We start from the raw sequence: 16,921 nt of genomic DNA, 5'->3' as shown, positions 1-16,921 counted from the left end.
GACCCTGTGATCCCACCGAGGGAGCTCTGGTTACCCCGGAGCCTGAAAGAGTCGTGTTTCCAACTCCTAGAAGCCCCCCCCCCCCCCCTCGCTCCCTGCCCCTCCCCCCTGCCGTATGACCTCCTTTGTTTGTTGTTTGAACAATTTGTCAGTCAAAGCGCTGATGATGACACCTGGTCGGCATGCCTGGCCCTCATCCCAGGCTCGGCTCCCCATTCCGGGACCCCGCCCAATATCAAGCCCCGCCCCCCTCCCAGTGTCTTAGGCCCCCCCCCACCCCCCCTCTCCTTTCCCGGTCACAACCCTTCACACGTCAGGCCCTTTGCAAGACTCTGTTGTCAATCTCATTACTCTCCAACCGCTTCACGTAAACTTCCTGCTGCCAGGCCCCACCCCTTTTTGTGCCGGTAAGACATGGCTCCGCCCACTCCGAGGCCACCACAAAGCACATGCCCGTAGCACTCAGTGAGTAACCCCCCCCTCACCCCAGCTCTGAGCCTGTACCTACACGGCTGGCTGGTAAGGCTTCAAAGGCTAAGACCCAGAGAGCAGTTTGTGTTGGGTATCCACAGACAACACACAGAGAGAGAGAGGGGGAAGGGTTGCTTTTTTTTTTTTTTTTTTTCTGCCTTTAATGGGAGCAGGGGCAGCCAGCTCTTTCTTATCTCCATTCGTGTTTCACAAATAAACAGGAGCTGCGAGAAGCCCCCCCAGAGGTGGGAGTACAGTGAGTTAGTGTGCTCTTTATCCGTGAAGATAATGTTGCTCAATAGCTCTCTCTCTCTCTCCCTCCCACTGCCCCCTCCCCCCTCTATCTCTGTCTCTCTCTGAACAAATGTTTGGCCTCACAGGATCTATTCCTCCGTTCACGCTGTTCGTATTAAATTGCTTCACTGGTGTGTTTTCCAACCAGCGAGACCATCCCTTATAGCAATAAGATATCTGTCCAGCGATCGATGTTTCAGAGGGGGGTGATGGGGGGGTTGTGCAGTCCTGGGGACCAGGAGGTATAGGAGTCCCACAAACTCACAATTTCCATTGGTAGACGGTGACGGGAGGGTTGGCGTTGGCGTTGCAGGTCAGCTTGACGTCCTGGCGGTTGAGGTACCAGTTGCCGTCGAAGCCCTCGATGGTCACCTCCGGTTCGTCTGCAAAGAGAGAACGCCCAACGTGAGAGAGAGAACCGCCCACCGTGAGAGAGAGAACCGCCCACCGTGAGAGAGAGAACGCCCACCGTGAGAGAGAGAACGCCCACCTCTCTCTCACGCCCACCGTGAGAGAGAGAACACCCTCTCACGGTGGGCGTGAGAGAGAGAACGCCCTCTCACGGTGGGCGTGAGAGAACGCCCACCGTGAGAGACGGGACTCACACTGCAGGGGGGGATTTAATCGGGACGGATAAATGGCGGGTTTGATTCCTTTCTTTGTCTTATCCGAAGAATATAAACAGCGAGCGGAAAAAAAAAAGAAAAGAGAAAACCATAAATATTTATCCGGGCATCGACACAAAACACTGTTGACGGCTGACAGCTCACAACAAAACACGGAAATAAAAGATAAAAACAATGGAGAATTTGGAGAAAAAAAAAGTGGCGTAGCGTGTTGTTTTCACGGTTTTCACGGTTCACGGGCAGTGGGGACGGTGGAGACAGACGGCAGAAAAACACAACAACACTAGAAGACACAACGAGAAATAATAAAAAAAAAAAGTTGTTTTTTCTGAAAAAAATACGTTTTTTTTCTGGTATGTTTCCATTGAGGAAAGGGCGAGGGACTTACACTGGACGTTGAGCACGACGCTGTCGGTGATGTGCTCGTTGCGGTACCTCACGATGCACGTCAGCTTCATCTTGTGCATCTTGCTGCTGGGCGTCACCATGTAGTTGCTGCGCACCGTCACCGTGCCGTTGGCGTTTGTCGTCTCCTTGAAGTCGAATTCACCCTTCAGCAGCGTGTCCCACTTGATCACGCTGGTGGGCTTCCCGTTGGCCGAGATGCACGTGGCCACGGTGGTCTTGCGGCTCGAGGCACGCGCCACGATGGTGGACGAGGTCAGGTCCAGGCTGGTCCTGGGTCGGGCTGTCGGGTTGGAGAGGCAGAGTGGTTAGGTTAGAACAGGAGGTTTACATTAAAAGTGATGGACGAAGGACGAGGATGTGAAAACCTTAACTGAGCATGACTTATCACAGATCACAGATGGGATGCGTTCGCTACACTCCTGCCGAAATATCTGGTCGGGAGAATGTCAGAGAGTGTGCGAATATACAACGCAAAGTTGTTTATAAAGCGAAGGCATACAGCTCCCGTTAAATAGGTTTGATGAATAGAAGAAAATCGATAAAGGTGGGATTGCAGTTGATCTCATGGAACTTCATTTTTGATGCCTAGTGTCTAGCCCTACCTTGGTACCCCTTAATCACATGGACGTATTTACGCCGTGCCTCCCTTTTAGTGTGGCTGAAAGGTTTGTTGACATCTGCACCGAAACACATCACAGCTTTCTCTCTTCAAAACAGCACGAGGCAAATGTATAGTTAGATTCCAGCCCCAGCTCTAAATCTAACTATACGTTTGCATGCTCTCTTATTTATTCAGGTTTCATGCCGGGAGTATAATCATCTTAACTTCACCTAGCTTCGGGGGTCTGCTTCTGATGATAACAGTAATTTGAAGCAAATTAAAGTAAATAACTCGATTTTTAGATTTTCAAAACACTTTCAGTGGTGATTCAAATCAAGGTCCATTTTGCCTTTTTCACCCGCATCAAAATAAAGCTTAACGCCTCCGCACAGAGGCAGAGACCACTCAACAACCTAAATGCACAGTCCTCCATTTCCTATCCCAGTGTGCTCCCAATTAGCAGAGTGCTGCTAGCACATCAAAAAGCAGGCTTAAGATTGCACAAAAGGAAAAACTAGCTCCCTTAGGTCCAAACTGAATTATCTAGGGTTGAAATACTCGATTTTTGCCCGTTAATGCATTTGTGCTTACTTCTAGTATACGGTATGACAAATAGTGAAGACACATGTCTAAACTGACGTTAAACTGACGTTAAACTGACAAGATGTCTGCGTAATAACAGGGTTCAATTGTCATCTGGAACTCATAGCACGGTGATTTACAGCTAGCTTAGGATTTTTGAAACTATACTACAACCTATGCTCTCTGCTATAGCCAACACAACAAACCCTTCCACATTTATAAAAGATATGTCCCACACCAACCTCCGGTTTAATTGAGATGCCTCACAAAAGACGTTTCGAGAAAATGCCCTCTTGACTTCTGTCTGACGGAGCTGTTAAGGCTCAAGCGGGCGTGGCCCCTAGATATGAGCCGGGTCTGTTGCCGGGTTGAGTTATGGAGAGGCAAGGCAAGGGGGGCTACAGCAGACGACACCCACAGTCGGGGTGCGGGAAAGAGTACACAGGGCTCAGATCCAAAGCCCAGGGTTCTGAAACCGAAGCTCTTCACGACGCGGAGGGGATGGCTCAGAGAGCGTGTCTTAGTACTCGGTCGGAATGGGAAACAAACTGGACTCTCCTCGTCTGGTTACATCTCTAATGAGGGGGAGCACAGAAGCCTCTCAAAGCTGAAAGGCTGGAAGAATCTCTCTCTCTCTATTCAAAGAACATCGGACCGGACTGAAATACTAAATAGTCCTGTTGCTGGCGTCCTTGTGTTGAACTTAGAATGCACTGTGCTAGGATGTAGACATATTTGACATAACTATTTTGCACTTGACTCCCACTTATAATATATAATGTATAAACATAATGTATAAACACATAAAATATATAATTGGAACAATTTCATTCTAAATGATCCATGCTGCTTTTTGACAGTTTTTATTAATGTGATTATATTCTTGCTCTTCAGTGGCTTGAGTACCTCGTAAAGTGCCATAAAAAATAAATGTATTATAATTATTATTATATATACTATCCTTTGAATTCATACAAACCTATTGTTGCCAATCTGCACTATTTTCAGCATTTTCTTTTGTAGAGCCAACTGTTTTTTATTAATATGCTTTGATTGCTCTCAGCATTAAAGTCGCTTTGGATGAAAGCTTGGGTTAAACCAGTAAATGTAGATGAAATAAATGAAACAAAAAATGGTGGCAAGTTTAATTAAAACAAAGTAAGAGGACCCGGCTTTCTGTTGCGTAGATGGCATAAGGTGTTGCCTCTGAGTCCCCAGTCACAACAGCTTGGATGTGTTTACCTTTCAAAAGAACATATTTTGGTGTATTATGGTTCTCCATTTGAATATGCAACGCTAATGAAAGACAAAAGTGAAACACAATTGAAGAAAACTCATTCCCTTCGGTTGTTATTGAGTGAGAACGATTCAATATTAAACGATTTGGTGAAAGTTTCTGAGAACCGAGTCAATCGCAGGTATATAATACAGGTATGGATATCGTTGTATGGTCATTGATTGATTTTCAAATATTGTCCATGATATGGTTGTCCACAACCATACGAAAATAGCATGTTCCAATAAAAATCAGAAATCAGGCATCAATAAAACCGATACTTATAACGCAGTCATTGACAATAAAGCAATTGATAACACAGAAATGGCTAGTTAGTCATTGATAAAAAAAAATGATGGGCATTACAGGCAGCCATGCCACACTCGCTGATGCCCCGCATTAAGGGGACCACTCTGTAGTGACGCCTCACTCACCGAACACGCTGAGGTTCACCATGTTCTCCCGGTTGCCCGCGGGGAAGGTGGTGTACTCGCAGATGTAGGCGGCGTCGTCCGACAGCCGCAGGTTGGAGAACACGATGGTGGTGTCCTCCAGGGAGGGGGTCTTCTTCAGGTCCTGCTTGAAGGACACGCGCTCCTTGAAGGGCGCCAGCACCGAGATGCCCAGCGCGGGGTTGGCGATGGCCAGGTTCTGCTTGGTGCCGTTGGTCATCTTCTGCCAGGTCACCTGGGAGATCTTGACGGGCGGGTTGCTGTTGACGAAGATGCACTTCAGCTCCACCGTGGCGCCCACGAAGCCCGACTTCACAGAGTCCATCTGCACCATCTGGCCCGCGCCCGCTGGAGCAAGAAGGAGAGGAAGAGGAAGGAGAAGGGGGAGATGGAAGAAGGAGGAGGAGAAAGATAGAAGAAGAAGCATTTAATTGCGAGTCACAGACATCCAAGGCCGAGCGAGGCAGTCGATAAGGACGCCGTGCGCTGAAAGTAAACAAGTCAATTGCGCTGCTCGGTATGGCGTGCACGGAGCCGACGTGCACGGAGCGTCCCTGCTCGCACGTGCTCTGACTGCCGTCGTTTATACGCACACACACACGCACAGGCTCACCCCGTATTCAACGCAGGCACCCCCAGTAGCCCTGTTGGAACACCTCAGTGTGTAAAGTTGGTAGGAAGCAGTGCATTGTGGTAGTAGTAGTAGTTATTAACATAATTGGCACGTCCACACAGGCCTCTCTTTGTGCGGCTCCGATGAGGAGGGCGGGGCGGAGGAAACAATGCATCTCTAATGAAGGGGAACAAGGCCAGTGGGCCGGAGCCAGACCTCCCCTCTTGTCCTCCTCCTGAGCACCAACCTGGCTGCCCCTACTCAGACTTTAATTACTTTTTTGGTCCCAAATACTTCAGCGGCCGCCTGGAGCACCTATTAAGAAAGAAAACACACAGTGGGGCCCGTGTGTGGCCAACACACTGAATTAACCACACAAGAGCCGCCGCAATTACTCTACGGATGGGCAGCGCGTCCGCCCGTGGGCCCGCGGGGAGTTCCCCCCCCCCCCATAAAGGTCAATTAGAAGAAGGGGCGGCCGTCTGTAAATGTCTCCTTTAGGGAGCCCCTTCATGCATACACTGACCTCTGCTTAAGCACGTCGCTGTAAAGCCTCCCGGCCCCTGTGTCCTTATTGGCCTACAGGGTTTTACCTCAGGGGTGTTACACCCTATCGGATCGTCCTGATAGTGCGGGACACGCCTGCTCTTATTCAAGGTCCCCCCCCCCCCCCCCCACACCTCCCTCCCGTGGGTCTCTGAGTGTTTGGGAACCAGCCGCTTTCCAGAGCGAATGCCGCAGGGCACGAGCGCTTTGGGAGCAAAGTGTTCCCTCTACCCCCGAATAGGCTGCTCCCAATGCGACTTAGACACGGGATGGCCGCTCCGGCGAGGTTGCCGGTTCGAATCCCCTGCGTTCCCCCTCGTCCCCCTAAATGTCCTTGAGCGAGCTCCACGTGAGCGCTTAAACCGGTGCGTCCGTTAGCCTGCTAGGTGAATGGGAGGCATAAAACCCAAAAGCGCGTCAGGTCGACTGGAGAGGTGCAGGTAATTAATACGAGTCTGAGTGTAAAACTACACAGACCGAGAGGGAGTGTGTGGGGGGGGGGGGGGGGGGCGGGAGTAAACATGTCTGTCTACTTCCTGGTCGTTTCAGTGTTAACTTCTCACGATTTATCACCCCTGTGCAGGTGAGTCACGATGACGTCACATCCTGTCTCGGTCGGACAGCCCCGTTGCTGTGGTTGCACTTGCGACCAAGGTGGTAGTGACTGTAATTATCTCTGCAAGGAAACCATCGGGGAACTGAACCAACATCCCTCTAGTAGCCACAGAGGACTCATAAAACCAGTGAGGGGATCAGTCCATAAACACGGGGAGGAAATAAGCACTGGCCTCCAGCGAGTGTGTGTGCGTGTGTGCTAGTGAGTGTGTGCACCGCAGTGTGTATTTTGTGGTGTTTTGACTCGTGTGTGTGTGTGTGTGTGTGTGTATGTGTGTATGTGTGTGTGTGTGTGTGTGTGTGTGTGTGTGTGTGTGTGTGTAGCATCTCTATCAGCAGGGCCTGGCTGAAAGTGAGGGATTATCAAGAAGGCGAACAGATAAAACTCTGTCTTTACGACGGTCGGAGAGGATGTATCTATGATCTCAATCTGCAGCACTGTGGATACTCCAATCTACAGCAATAACCAAACACTGAAATGTAACATTAAACACAACGGCGCTCGCGGTCTACGGGGAGCGCAGGCAAAAGCTTACCTGCATTTCATAAGACCTAATTTCCCATCCGGGATTAATAGCGTTGATCTTTATCGTACGTTTCCTTATCTTGTATTACATACATTTAGGAGCCAGCTGCCTCTGACTGGCTCTGCACCAAAACCAAGCTGCTCCGGAACCCGTGGGCCTGCTCTGTCCGCCTCCTCCCCTCATACAGGTGTGTGTGTGTGTGTGTGTGTGTGTGTGTGTGTGTGTGTGTGTGTTGTTTTCCCCCCTGCATAAGCTGTCAGTGTGGGAGTACTGTGCGGTAATGCAGGGCAACAGCAGCCTGCCAATTTATAACCTTCGCATCGAGCGAAGGGCTCGCTCCCGCCCCCCCCCCCCCCCGCCCCCACCGCTGTCAACAGTAAACGCGGTGGGAAAAAAACAACAGCTATGACAACCTTTTCAGCGTCCTGAGCGCTGCTCCCCAACCCCCCCCCCCCCCCCGATCTTACCCCCCACCCCACCCCACCCCCACCAAGTAACCCCCGCTCTTGTGTCTAGGTGGCCGTCAAACTTCTCGCGTCTCGGGGATGACAGATTGATTCTCTAACACGCTCTGACAGGAAGGATGGGTTGCCTGATTCAGTGCCCCCCCCACACCGCCAACCCCCCCCCCCCCCCCCCCCCACCCACCCTGGAGCCACCTGCGTCCGTGTGCTCAGCAGGGGGGCTCTGCTCTCGCGTTAACGTGGCCGGATTACCTCAGGCAGCAGCTGCGCCGCTGTGGTGGCTGACGCTTCTTCTCCTTTTGTATTGTATTTTTTCTCCCCCCCCACCGGTCGTGCAATTTGCTGCACGACAACCGCAGTTATGGTTTAATCTTAAATCAAAACCAAGCGGGAGGGCGGAGTAGGTGCCGTGGAAGTAGAAGAGAGACGGCGAGGGATGGGATGAATGCACCCGTGGCCAGATATTACTCCCCGGAAAAAACACTAAAACAATACCAGCCGTGGCTGGCTGTCACAACGGCTAGATCTCTCCCCGCTTCCCTCCCTCTTCCACCTCGTCCACCACCATTATTTTCCTCCTCCTCCTCTCCCCCCTCCACCTCCCTCCCCTCCTCCTGTTCCTCATCATTGCTCCCCTCCCCCCCTCCTCCATCACAACTCCTCCCCCCTCCCTTCCTCCTCCTCCTCCTCCTCTCCCCCCTCCACCTCCCTCCCCTCCTCCTGTTCCTCATCATTGCTCCCCTCCCCCCCTCCTCCATCACAACTCCTCTCCCCTCCCTTCCTCCTCCTCTTCCTCCTCCTCCTCCTCCTCCTCTTGTTAATATAAATAAACCAAACAAACAGCCACCCACGCAAAGGAAGACCTTTTGGAGCATTGGCACAACTAACCGTCACCACAGATTCTGCTGACCCCCCCAGCCCCTCCCGCCTTGGCCCTACAGGGAGGGCTACGAGTGGCTCCCTCGAGGGGCCCCTACCGGCAGCGAGGGGGCCACAACAAACGTGTAATTACAGACCGGAGGAGTCACTCAGGAAAAGAGGAGCATTGCAAATGAGAAGTCGAGAAAGAGGGATGGGAGGGGGGAGGGAGAGGGAGAGAGGGAGGGGGAGAGGGGGAGAGGGGGAGAGGGAGAGAGGGAGAGAGAGGGAGAGAGAGAGAGGGAGAGAGGGAGAGAGAGAGAGAGAGAGAGGTGTCAGATTGTGTGGAATCCTTGAGGCTAGCAGCTGCTGCTGGTGTTTGTAGCTGCTGTAGCTTTGTTCTCCTGACACGCAGGTGACTGGGGGTACGTGAGTGTGTTCCTATGGGGGTTGAAAGGGGAGGGGCGGGGCGGGTGGTCATGGATTGATACACCTGGAGGTCACACAGAGACTTCAGGGTTACCAGCGGAGGACGATAGACACGTAGAGACAGAGAGAGAGAGACAGAAAGACAGAGGGACATGCAGACAGAAAGGAAAAGAAAAGAGAGCGAAAAGAAAGAGTGAGAAAAGAAAGAGACAGAAAGATAGGATTTCTCCAAGAGAACCACCGGTACACCCCAGCAGATGCAGTGAACGCACCACAATGGCGGAGCAAAATGAAAGATAGGGATTGTAGAACGTTCGGTCCGGGAGGTTCTATCTTAAAAAACGATCTACAAGGTTCCTTCTAGCAGCCTTCGTGTAGGATGTTCTGTCCAGAAGATACTGTCTCCTCCAGGTGAGCTGAGGACTCTCGAGACAGAACCAACAGCTGTTGTACCGTCTGTATCTCTGGGGGCTGACAGCAACGCGCAAGGGGGGGGGGGTGGGGGGGGGGTTGGGGGGAGCAGGCTGAACATCCGGACGACCCGGAGCGTACAGGGACAGGCGAGTGCTAGCTGCTGTTAGCATACGGTGCGTTAAGCAGGGGAGGGTAGCCGTACGCCGCATTAGGCAGCAGCTCAAATAACCCCTCTGCTATAAAACACATGCTGAATATCACCTTTATTATTCCTATCATCATTAGGATGATGGACGCAGCGGATGGGTATGCGTTGTCTCCCAGGGACCTTTAACATGGCGCTGTAATCTCCCCCCCCCCCCCCCCCCAGACAGTGTTGTAGTTAGTGTTTGATCAACATCGAAACCGAGCAGACACACCAGATACCGATAAGGAATCAATAGGAGTCAATCATCCACCAACGCCAAACACAAGTGTGATGACATTTATGAACCTATGTGTCCCCTCTCGGCCCTCTTGGAGCTAAATATTGATTGTGGCAGGGGTAAATGTAGCCTTGTATTTTGAAAGCATGTATGGAGAACTGTTTGAGTTTAGCATGTGTAGAACTACAACATAACATTATATTTCTATGAATCATTGCGATTCATACATTTCCATGTAATCTTCCATAAATGTAATATTATTGTAATTATTTCCATCTTTTTGAAAAGGTTCATTGCGCAAGTACTTTCCTCTTCTGCTTTATGTACTGCTTTGAAGCCCACATCTCCCGTCCTCAATTGCTAGAGAAAATCTAAACTTATTTGACATCATTGCCTCTAATTGAGCATCTGATTCTGATGTAGAAATAAAGCCTTAACTCAAGTTGACACATTTACAGGCATACAGCCTTATCATAACGTCACTGGCCAGCAGCCAACCAGCTTCTTGTCTCCTGCGGCTCTCCAAAGGCAGAGCGAGCGGTGAGCACACCTCTGCAGCATGTTCCCACAGGAGGACAGGGTCACACATGCAGCCCTGAAACTCCTGGATGCAGCGTTCTAAACAATACCTATGTACGATGAGACGATCACTCTACCAACCTGTGCGCCCCGAGTGGTAGACTATTGGGTCTGAGTGTGTTGGGGAGTGTGTTGGAGTGTCTGAACGTGTGTAAGACGGTGATGGTGTTGGGCTGTTGCTTAAGTAGGCTCGGGGATAAATCTGGTGTGGATTGAGCCGAAGGATAATGGCTGTTTAATGTTCTGCTGGTTCCCACGCTGAGGAGGACGCAAGCCCCCACTTCTCGATTACCACACACACACACACACACACACACACACACGGGTGGTGAGAGGGCGAGGGTATAGGGGGGAGGGACGTTGTTCATGCATGCAGCGATGGATACCCGCTTGTTGTGGGCACACACATAGCACTGACGTACTGATGCATATACTATACACACACACACACATTGCAACAAACACACATACACAAACACCCACATGCACTCAAAAGAGGCAGGCATACACGTGCATCAAATTGCACACACACTACACTCGCACAAACACACTCATATCCAGAGGGATGCGCTAAGAAACTGAAACGCATGCACACATACTGTATGCACATTCAACCCTAAGACACACACGAGAACTTACGCACACAGCATTGTGCAGCATAATGTATCAGTGTAGGCCTGCGTCTCTCTCACTCTTTCTCCTCACTATCTCCTCGCGCTGCTTTTCTTGACGGCCCCAACACAATGGACACAATCTCCCAGAGACAGCCCTAATGCTATTACCGACAGCCGCGAGACGAGTGATGAGTGAAAGCCGTTTGAACCGCGCCGGTGGCTTCCATTAACGGAACACTTCAATTAACGAGTAGGCAGCGGCCGCATTCCAAACCTGTCATCCACGGCAGTCCGCGCTCCTACCTTGCATACAGCGAGAACAACGCAAATGTTATTAACCCACTTCCTCCACCAGTTTTTGTTAGAGTACTTTGTTAGGGCTACTTTGGGAACACAGTGGGACTGGTGTGTGAATGTGGTATCAAGTGGTCCCCCCGTTCGTTGTTTAGCTGTTTCGTGAGTCACCGAGGGTCTCAGTTTGCTTCCCGCGGGTAAACAGCAGTGTGGCGTTCCGAGCTGGCCGCTGCCTTCCTTTTTTCCAGCTCCAAACAAAGCGTGGCGAGGCGGGAGGGGGGAACGTGGCGGCTGCAACAGATGGTTTCGTACCCACTGCTCCCAGTTTCCCCGCTCTATCTGGTTTGAATTTGAAGCTCGGATTGTTTTTCCCGTTGCATTTGTTCGAACAGAAACTCCTTTATTCAGCTAACATCTGCTGGGCTGTAAAACGTAACGATTATCGGGGAAATTTATAGCGCCGCGGCTCTGTTCCAGCTAGGCGCAATTCGCAACCGCACCGGGATGGAAGGTGGATTATTCTGTCGAAGGGTTTCGTGCCGGGCATGTTGCTGCACCGACCGACGCTAGTGAAACTTCGTTTTTTTTATTTCCACAGCGGCACCTAGCAAAGCCAAAGCGTGTAGGCCTACCTCTGACCCCTCCTCTCAACCCCCTCTCGATGGATTTCGGCGCACCTACTGTGTGCTTCTCCGGCGTGCAAAGTAACCCACCCTCCCACACAGACCCTATCCTCAGGCAGCACAAAGGCGTTTTAAATGACAGGGGAACACTCTGCCTTTGCTTTACGATCTCGTCTGTATTATTTTATGTTATTTTATTTATTTAATTAATTCCTAGCCTTGCCTGGTTGTTAATGATTCACCCTTGAATGAACACAGCACACAGAAAATAACCACAATTAATCCGGTTTGCTTATTAAAATCTCCAGTTCGTGCATTATGTGGGACGTCGGAAATTATAATGGCGGATCTGATTTCACCTTTTACAAAAAACTAAGGAGGGATGGTTATGAAAGCAATACTGTGCATGGATTTTCCATAATTAATGTTTTTGATTCTAGGCCATTAGTCTCCTAATAATCTGGGATTTTCGTTGTGTCTGACCGCATCAATGACGAATATAGCTGGGCCAAAAATAAAGCCCTGTCCCTTGGAGGGAGAATGAGGGAGACAGCCACGAAGAGGGAGGGCGGGAGAGAGAGAGAGAGAGAGAGAGAGAGAGAGAGAGAGAGAGAGAGAGAGAGAGAGAGAGAGAGAGAGAGAGAGAGAGAGAGAGAGAGAGAGAGAGAGAGAGAGAGAGAGAGAGAGAGAGAGAGAGAGAGAGAGAGAGCTGGAAGGAGAGGGAGAGAGACAGATAGAGAGACAGGACGGATGATATAAGGAGACCGAGCTGGAGGGAGCGAGAGATAATTAAGAGAGTGCTAGAGGGAAGAGAAGGAGACCTACAGACAGGCAGACCTACAGACAGACAGAGAGGGAACGAGAAACACAGAGAGCTGGGTGGAGAGACAATGAGAAAGAGCTAGGAAATAGAGAGAGCGAGGGAGGGGGGTTACCAGAGGTGGGGGTAAAGAGAGGCCGAGAGAGAGAGGGAATAATAAGAGAGATCGGGAGATTGAATGAGAGAAGGAGGGAGCGAGAGAATGGGAGCGAGAGGCTCTACAGCACATATCAAGTGTAAACACAATATCACAGAGAGAGAGCTGACTCTAAACTCTGCCTCCAGCTTATCCAAACAGGCTGGAGCAGAGTTTCGGTTCGACGGCACTGAACAAACTAAACAAACACAGTGTTGATGTTACCTGACCGGGTGGCTGCATGACATCAGCGCTGATACGAGACAGCCGATAGCAGAGAGTAGGTACACAGCAGGGAAAATCCCCCCAAATGACCAATGAATGCTTGTCCGCCGGTTCAATCACGAGGGGAAGTTTCATTACGACTGACAGAAACTCAGGTGAAACCGAGACAGACTATCGGGTCAGGGCAGGCTGCAGGTCACCGTCCTAGGCTGAGAACTCTTATATAATATGAATGACCTTAATGTTAATAACCCCTGTATATTTATGATGTGTATTAGCCCATATGTTGAGTCTGTTCATTTACCCCCTAGCTTATTTTTGATACTATAAGACATCCCTTTATCCAATGTCAAATAATGACAAACTTGTATTTTTTTTATCAAATTAATAACTGAATAGAAATTTATTTTATTGTTATCATAGTCATTTGAGCTCATAGTCATGTTTTTTTTGTTATACTAGTCCTGCTAATATTAACATTAATATTGCATGCATTTGTTCTGCTAGGTTCTGCTAGGTTAGCAGTGAGCGGTCCCCACATGGCGGTGGAACGAGGTCGCGTGTTCAATAATCCAGAAGGGTTCCCCGACCCGCCCTGGGCAGCCGCTCAACGTCTTAATAGCAGAGTGCTGATCAATAAATAACAACGACCAAGGGCATGCTGGGTACTGATGCATTCTGGTCCGAGACGGCCTGCCATCCTTCAAGGTATCGGAGAGGCGGAGGAATTGTGGGGTTGGGTGCGTTGCAGATGGGGGGGGTTGTGTGTGTTTGTGTGGGTGTATGTGTGTGTGTGTGTGTGTGTGTGTGTGTGTGTGTGTGAGAGAGAAAGCTAGGGCGTGTGTCGGCGTCCGTGCGCTCGCACACGAGTGTGTGTGTCTGTGTGTCCCTGTATGTGTATGTGCGTAGGGGGAGGATTGGGTTTTTCATAAATGCAATGAAGAGGATTTCGGGGGGTGGTGGTGGTGGTGGTGGAGTGGGAGAGAGAAAGTGACATGTGAGGGGTCGGAAATGGCGCCCAGATTACAGCACTCAGGGTATTAAAGTCTAGGAAAGAGGGGGGTGTTACAGTGAACCACCCACCTCCACCACCACCACCATCACAGAAAACTCTGTCCTCACAACTACGTCCTAACCCCGCTGCCGACACACTCTGAATACAAATCCACTGTCGCTGGCTTTGTGAGCCCTCCGTGCCTTCAAAAAGAAAGGAGAGAGCCGCGTATTTATAATTTACCAAAGGGAACAAGAACCAGTGCTCTCCCTACCGCTACCGCCAACTAACACTTGCAGTCACATTGAAACGCCTTCCGACCGGAGCATTTAAGTTACAGCTTAAAGCCTTTTAAGTGTGTTCTTGCCATTTACCTGACTCATGCATTATGCCATCGTACAAAACTCAGGAATAGCTGTCGAGGGCGAGTCTACTCCATGTCCTTAAATTGGGACCCGTTTTGTTGAGTGTGTGTCGAGGCAGCATATACACACACACAGTCACAGTGTGTGTCTACGCCATAACACCCTGGACTGCCTCAAAGCGGTGCTTACGGAGGGGGGCGGTGTTAATGACGGGAGGGTTGTCTCGGCCGGAGCCATGTCACAGCAACTGTTCCTCGTACGTCTCGGGAAAGCGTTACGCAAATGCGGCATGAAATGTTTTCTAAAATCCTGCCAAGAAGTGCTGAAAAAAAGTCTGTGGCAAGTGGACAGCCATGCGTGGCAAATCCTGCTCTCACACCATCTGTTCTATTGTCCACAACTGAAGATAAGTCGTCCGTGAAGTACAGACACTCAACAGTTCCATGTAATTAAGGTGCGGGGCCGTGGCCAACATTAGCATTTCGGGGAGGAAAGTCGAAAACACATCTGAAGTATGCGAAAACAAGGCGAAAAGTGACTTGACGGGTTGGATTTATGAAACACAGCCTTGTGATCGCAACAAGAACGCTTGAGTTTCATGACTGGGGGGGGGGGGCTCTCACACGATGATGATAAAGATAGGGTTGGGTGGACGGTGTCACCGGATGCAACCTTTAGAAATTCCACAAGAGCACAAAATATTTTATCTGACATCTCTGACCCATGCTGACCTTTACTTCCACAGACTAGCAAACTATTTATTTATTTAGTGACAGAGTCTGGCGGACGCCTTACGGGCAAACTGCAGACACGGAGACCCAGGGGTCTGGCAGCGCATAAGCAACAGAAACCATCACATGACTAGGGGCGTATTATGTTGAGAGAAAGAGCACACAATCAATATTTGATTCGACGAAACTTGGGAGAGGCCTTACAGGGATTTCTGCATCTTTATGTGGGCTGCGGGCTCCATAGATTACTTGAAAAAAAATAATAATCGTGTGCATGTCATACATTTTTAAAGATGCACAGAGGGAGGAGGAACACAGAAGAAGAAGAAATAGACGTTGAGAAGAAGGGGCCGTCATCAAAGTGCATCTCTAATTGTAGAGGGGGACGTAAACAGGACAGCAGGGGCTGCTTGGCTTGTTGTTGTGAAAGCGAGAGCGAGACATTTCTCCTCGGCAGGAACGGAGAGGGAGGCTGTTGTGCAGTAGACCCATTAGCATGTGGGAGAGGGAATTCACACTCCAGCTGGAGTGGGCAGTGGGCCGTCCGCTATCAATTAACAACAACACTTAGTGTGTGCCAGGCGAGCCTTCCATAGAGTACCCCCGACCATCGCCGCGCGCGGAGAGTAGAACCGCTGAAAGGTGTTCGCACAATACCGCTGGAGTCAGCACGGAAGAGGAAGTAGGCCCGAAAGCGTCCTAGTCGGATGGGGCAGTTACCAGCCAATGGGTTCTCTGCGACGCGCTCGCTTGGCCCGCGGCGATCCCTAGTCGGTCGGTCTTCTAAGCCATGTAATGTTCCGATCCATTACGTTGACTGAACAACATAGACTCAGACCATTAGTTCAGGATGACATTATTAGGCACTAATTCTTTGAACCTCATTGGGAGAGGAATTCGACTCGCTTTCATGTGAGAGAGTGTCAGAAAGCACATTCGCCGCTGTTTAGCATCTGCCGTTGTCGATAAAGGGTCCTTCTGTTAGTTATTTTTCTCGGGGCTATTTTCAAGGTGTCCACACCTTTGAGCCCCCTAGTCAGACGGTTATGTGATCAGCATGAGCATTCATGCATCCGCAATGCAAGCCCCTCCTATTATCCTTTATAGTAAAAAGACTGCATAGAGTAATACATATATCTCTCTATATACTATGCAATGTTGTGTGTCATGCAGAAAAGCTGTCCACAAGACGACACACATAACATGCCGTTTGTTTCCATGAAATGCGCAATGCACGAATCAATATCTATGTACCTAGCCTTCAGCCCTTTATATGTCTTCATCATGTCCTGCATTTTATTTCAGTTATATATGTCTCCCTAACAAGACAAAGGGACAAAGAGCACTACTGTACTTTGGAAGTAATACGACACGTATTTGCTTTTGATTGATGCCAACATATGGTAGAAATGGCTTGGGAAACACTTAAGTGTTTAAACATGAATGTTGTACCAGGACCACTGCCAAGGCTCTAGTTCTTTTCATGTGTTTTCTGGTCTCAACCAGATCTCTGGAAGCTGGCCGTTCTGGGCAGCATACTGGGACCAGGGTTGAACCATTTCCTAAACCATGACCACAGACTATCTTTCCGAGGGGATCCGAGGGGAACGCGCGCGCACACACACACACACACACACACACACACACACACACACACACACAGACAGAACTGTTGGAATGCTGACCACATCTCTCTGTACTGTACCACATCTCTGTGCTGGGTTCAAGTTCTACTGCATGTGCTCTCCAGCTGTGATCCAGCATTGCCTTTCCCTGCTGTGACCTCATCGCAGGCCAAATCATACCTTTGCCTTCTCCTGCGAAGCAGAATTGCTGCCATCTTGGTATTCCACTAATGGTCCCATGTCCCACCTATGAAAGAATATAATCTGAACCGACGACAGCATCTAAATATCTACTTTGGTTCAATATGAGAGTT

At 49.9% G+C, this 16,921-nt stretch overlaps 1 protein-coding gene across 1 annotated transcript in view; it reads right to left on the bottom strand.

The window, feature by feature from the left end:
• nectin1b (nectin cell adhesion molecule 1b) overlaps positions 1 to 16,921 on the bottom strand; it is a 55,461-nt gene that overhangs the window by 19,980 nt on the left and 18,560 nt on the right. Inside the window, 3 exon segments of the mRNA XM_060076145.1 lie at positions 1,031 to 1,148; positions 1,780 to 2,079; positions 4,693 to 5,058. Of these exon segments, the coding sequence (XP_059932128.1) occupies positions 1,031 to 1,148; positions 1,780 to 2,079; positions 4,693 to 5,058 (784 nt within the window).

Source organism: Gadus macrocephalus, chromosome 16 (genome assembly GCF_031168955.1).
Source record: "Gadus macrocephalus chromosome 16, ASM3116895v1".
Taxonomy (NCBI): Eukaryota; Metazoa; Chordata; class Actinopteri; order Gadiformes; family Gadidae; genus Gadus; species Gadus macrocephalus.
Note: the sequence above shows the minus strand (reverse complement) of the source record. Positions and strands in the feature narration are given on the sequence as shown.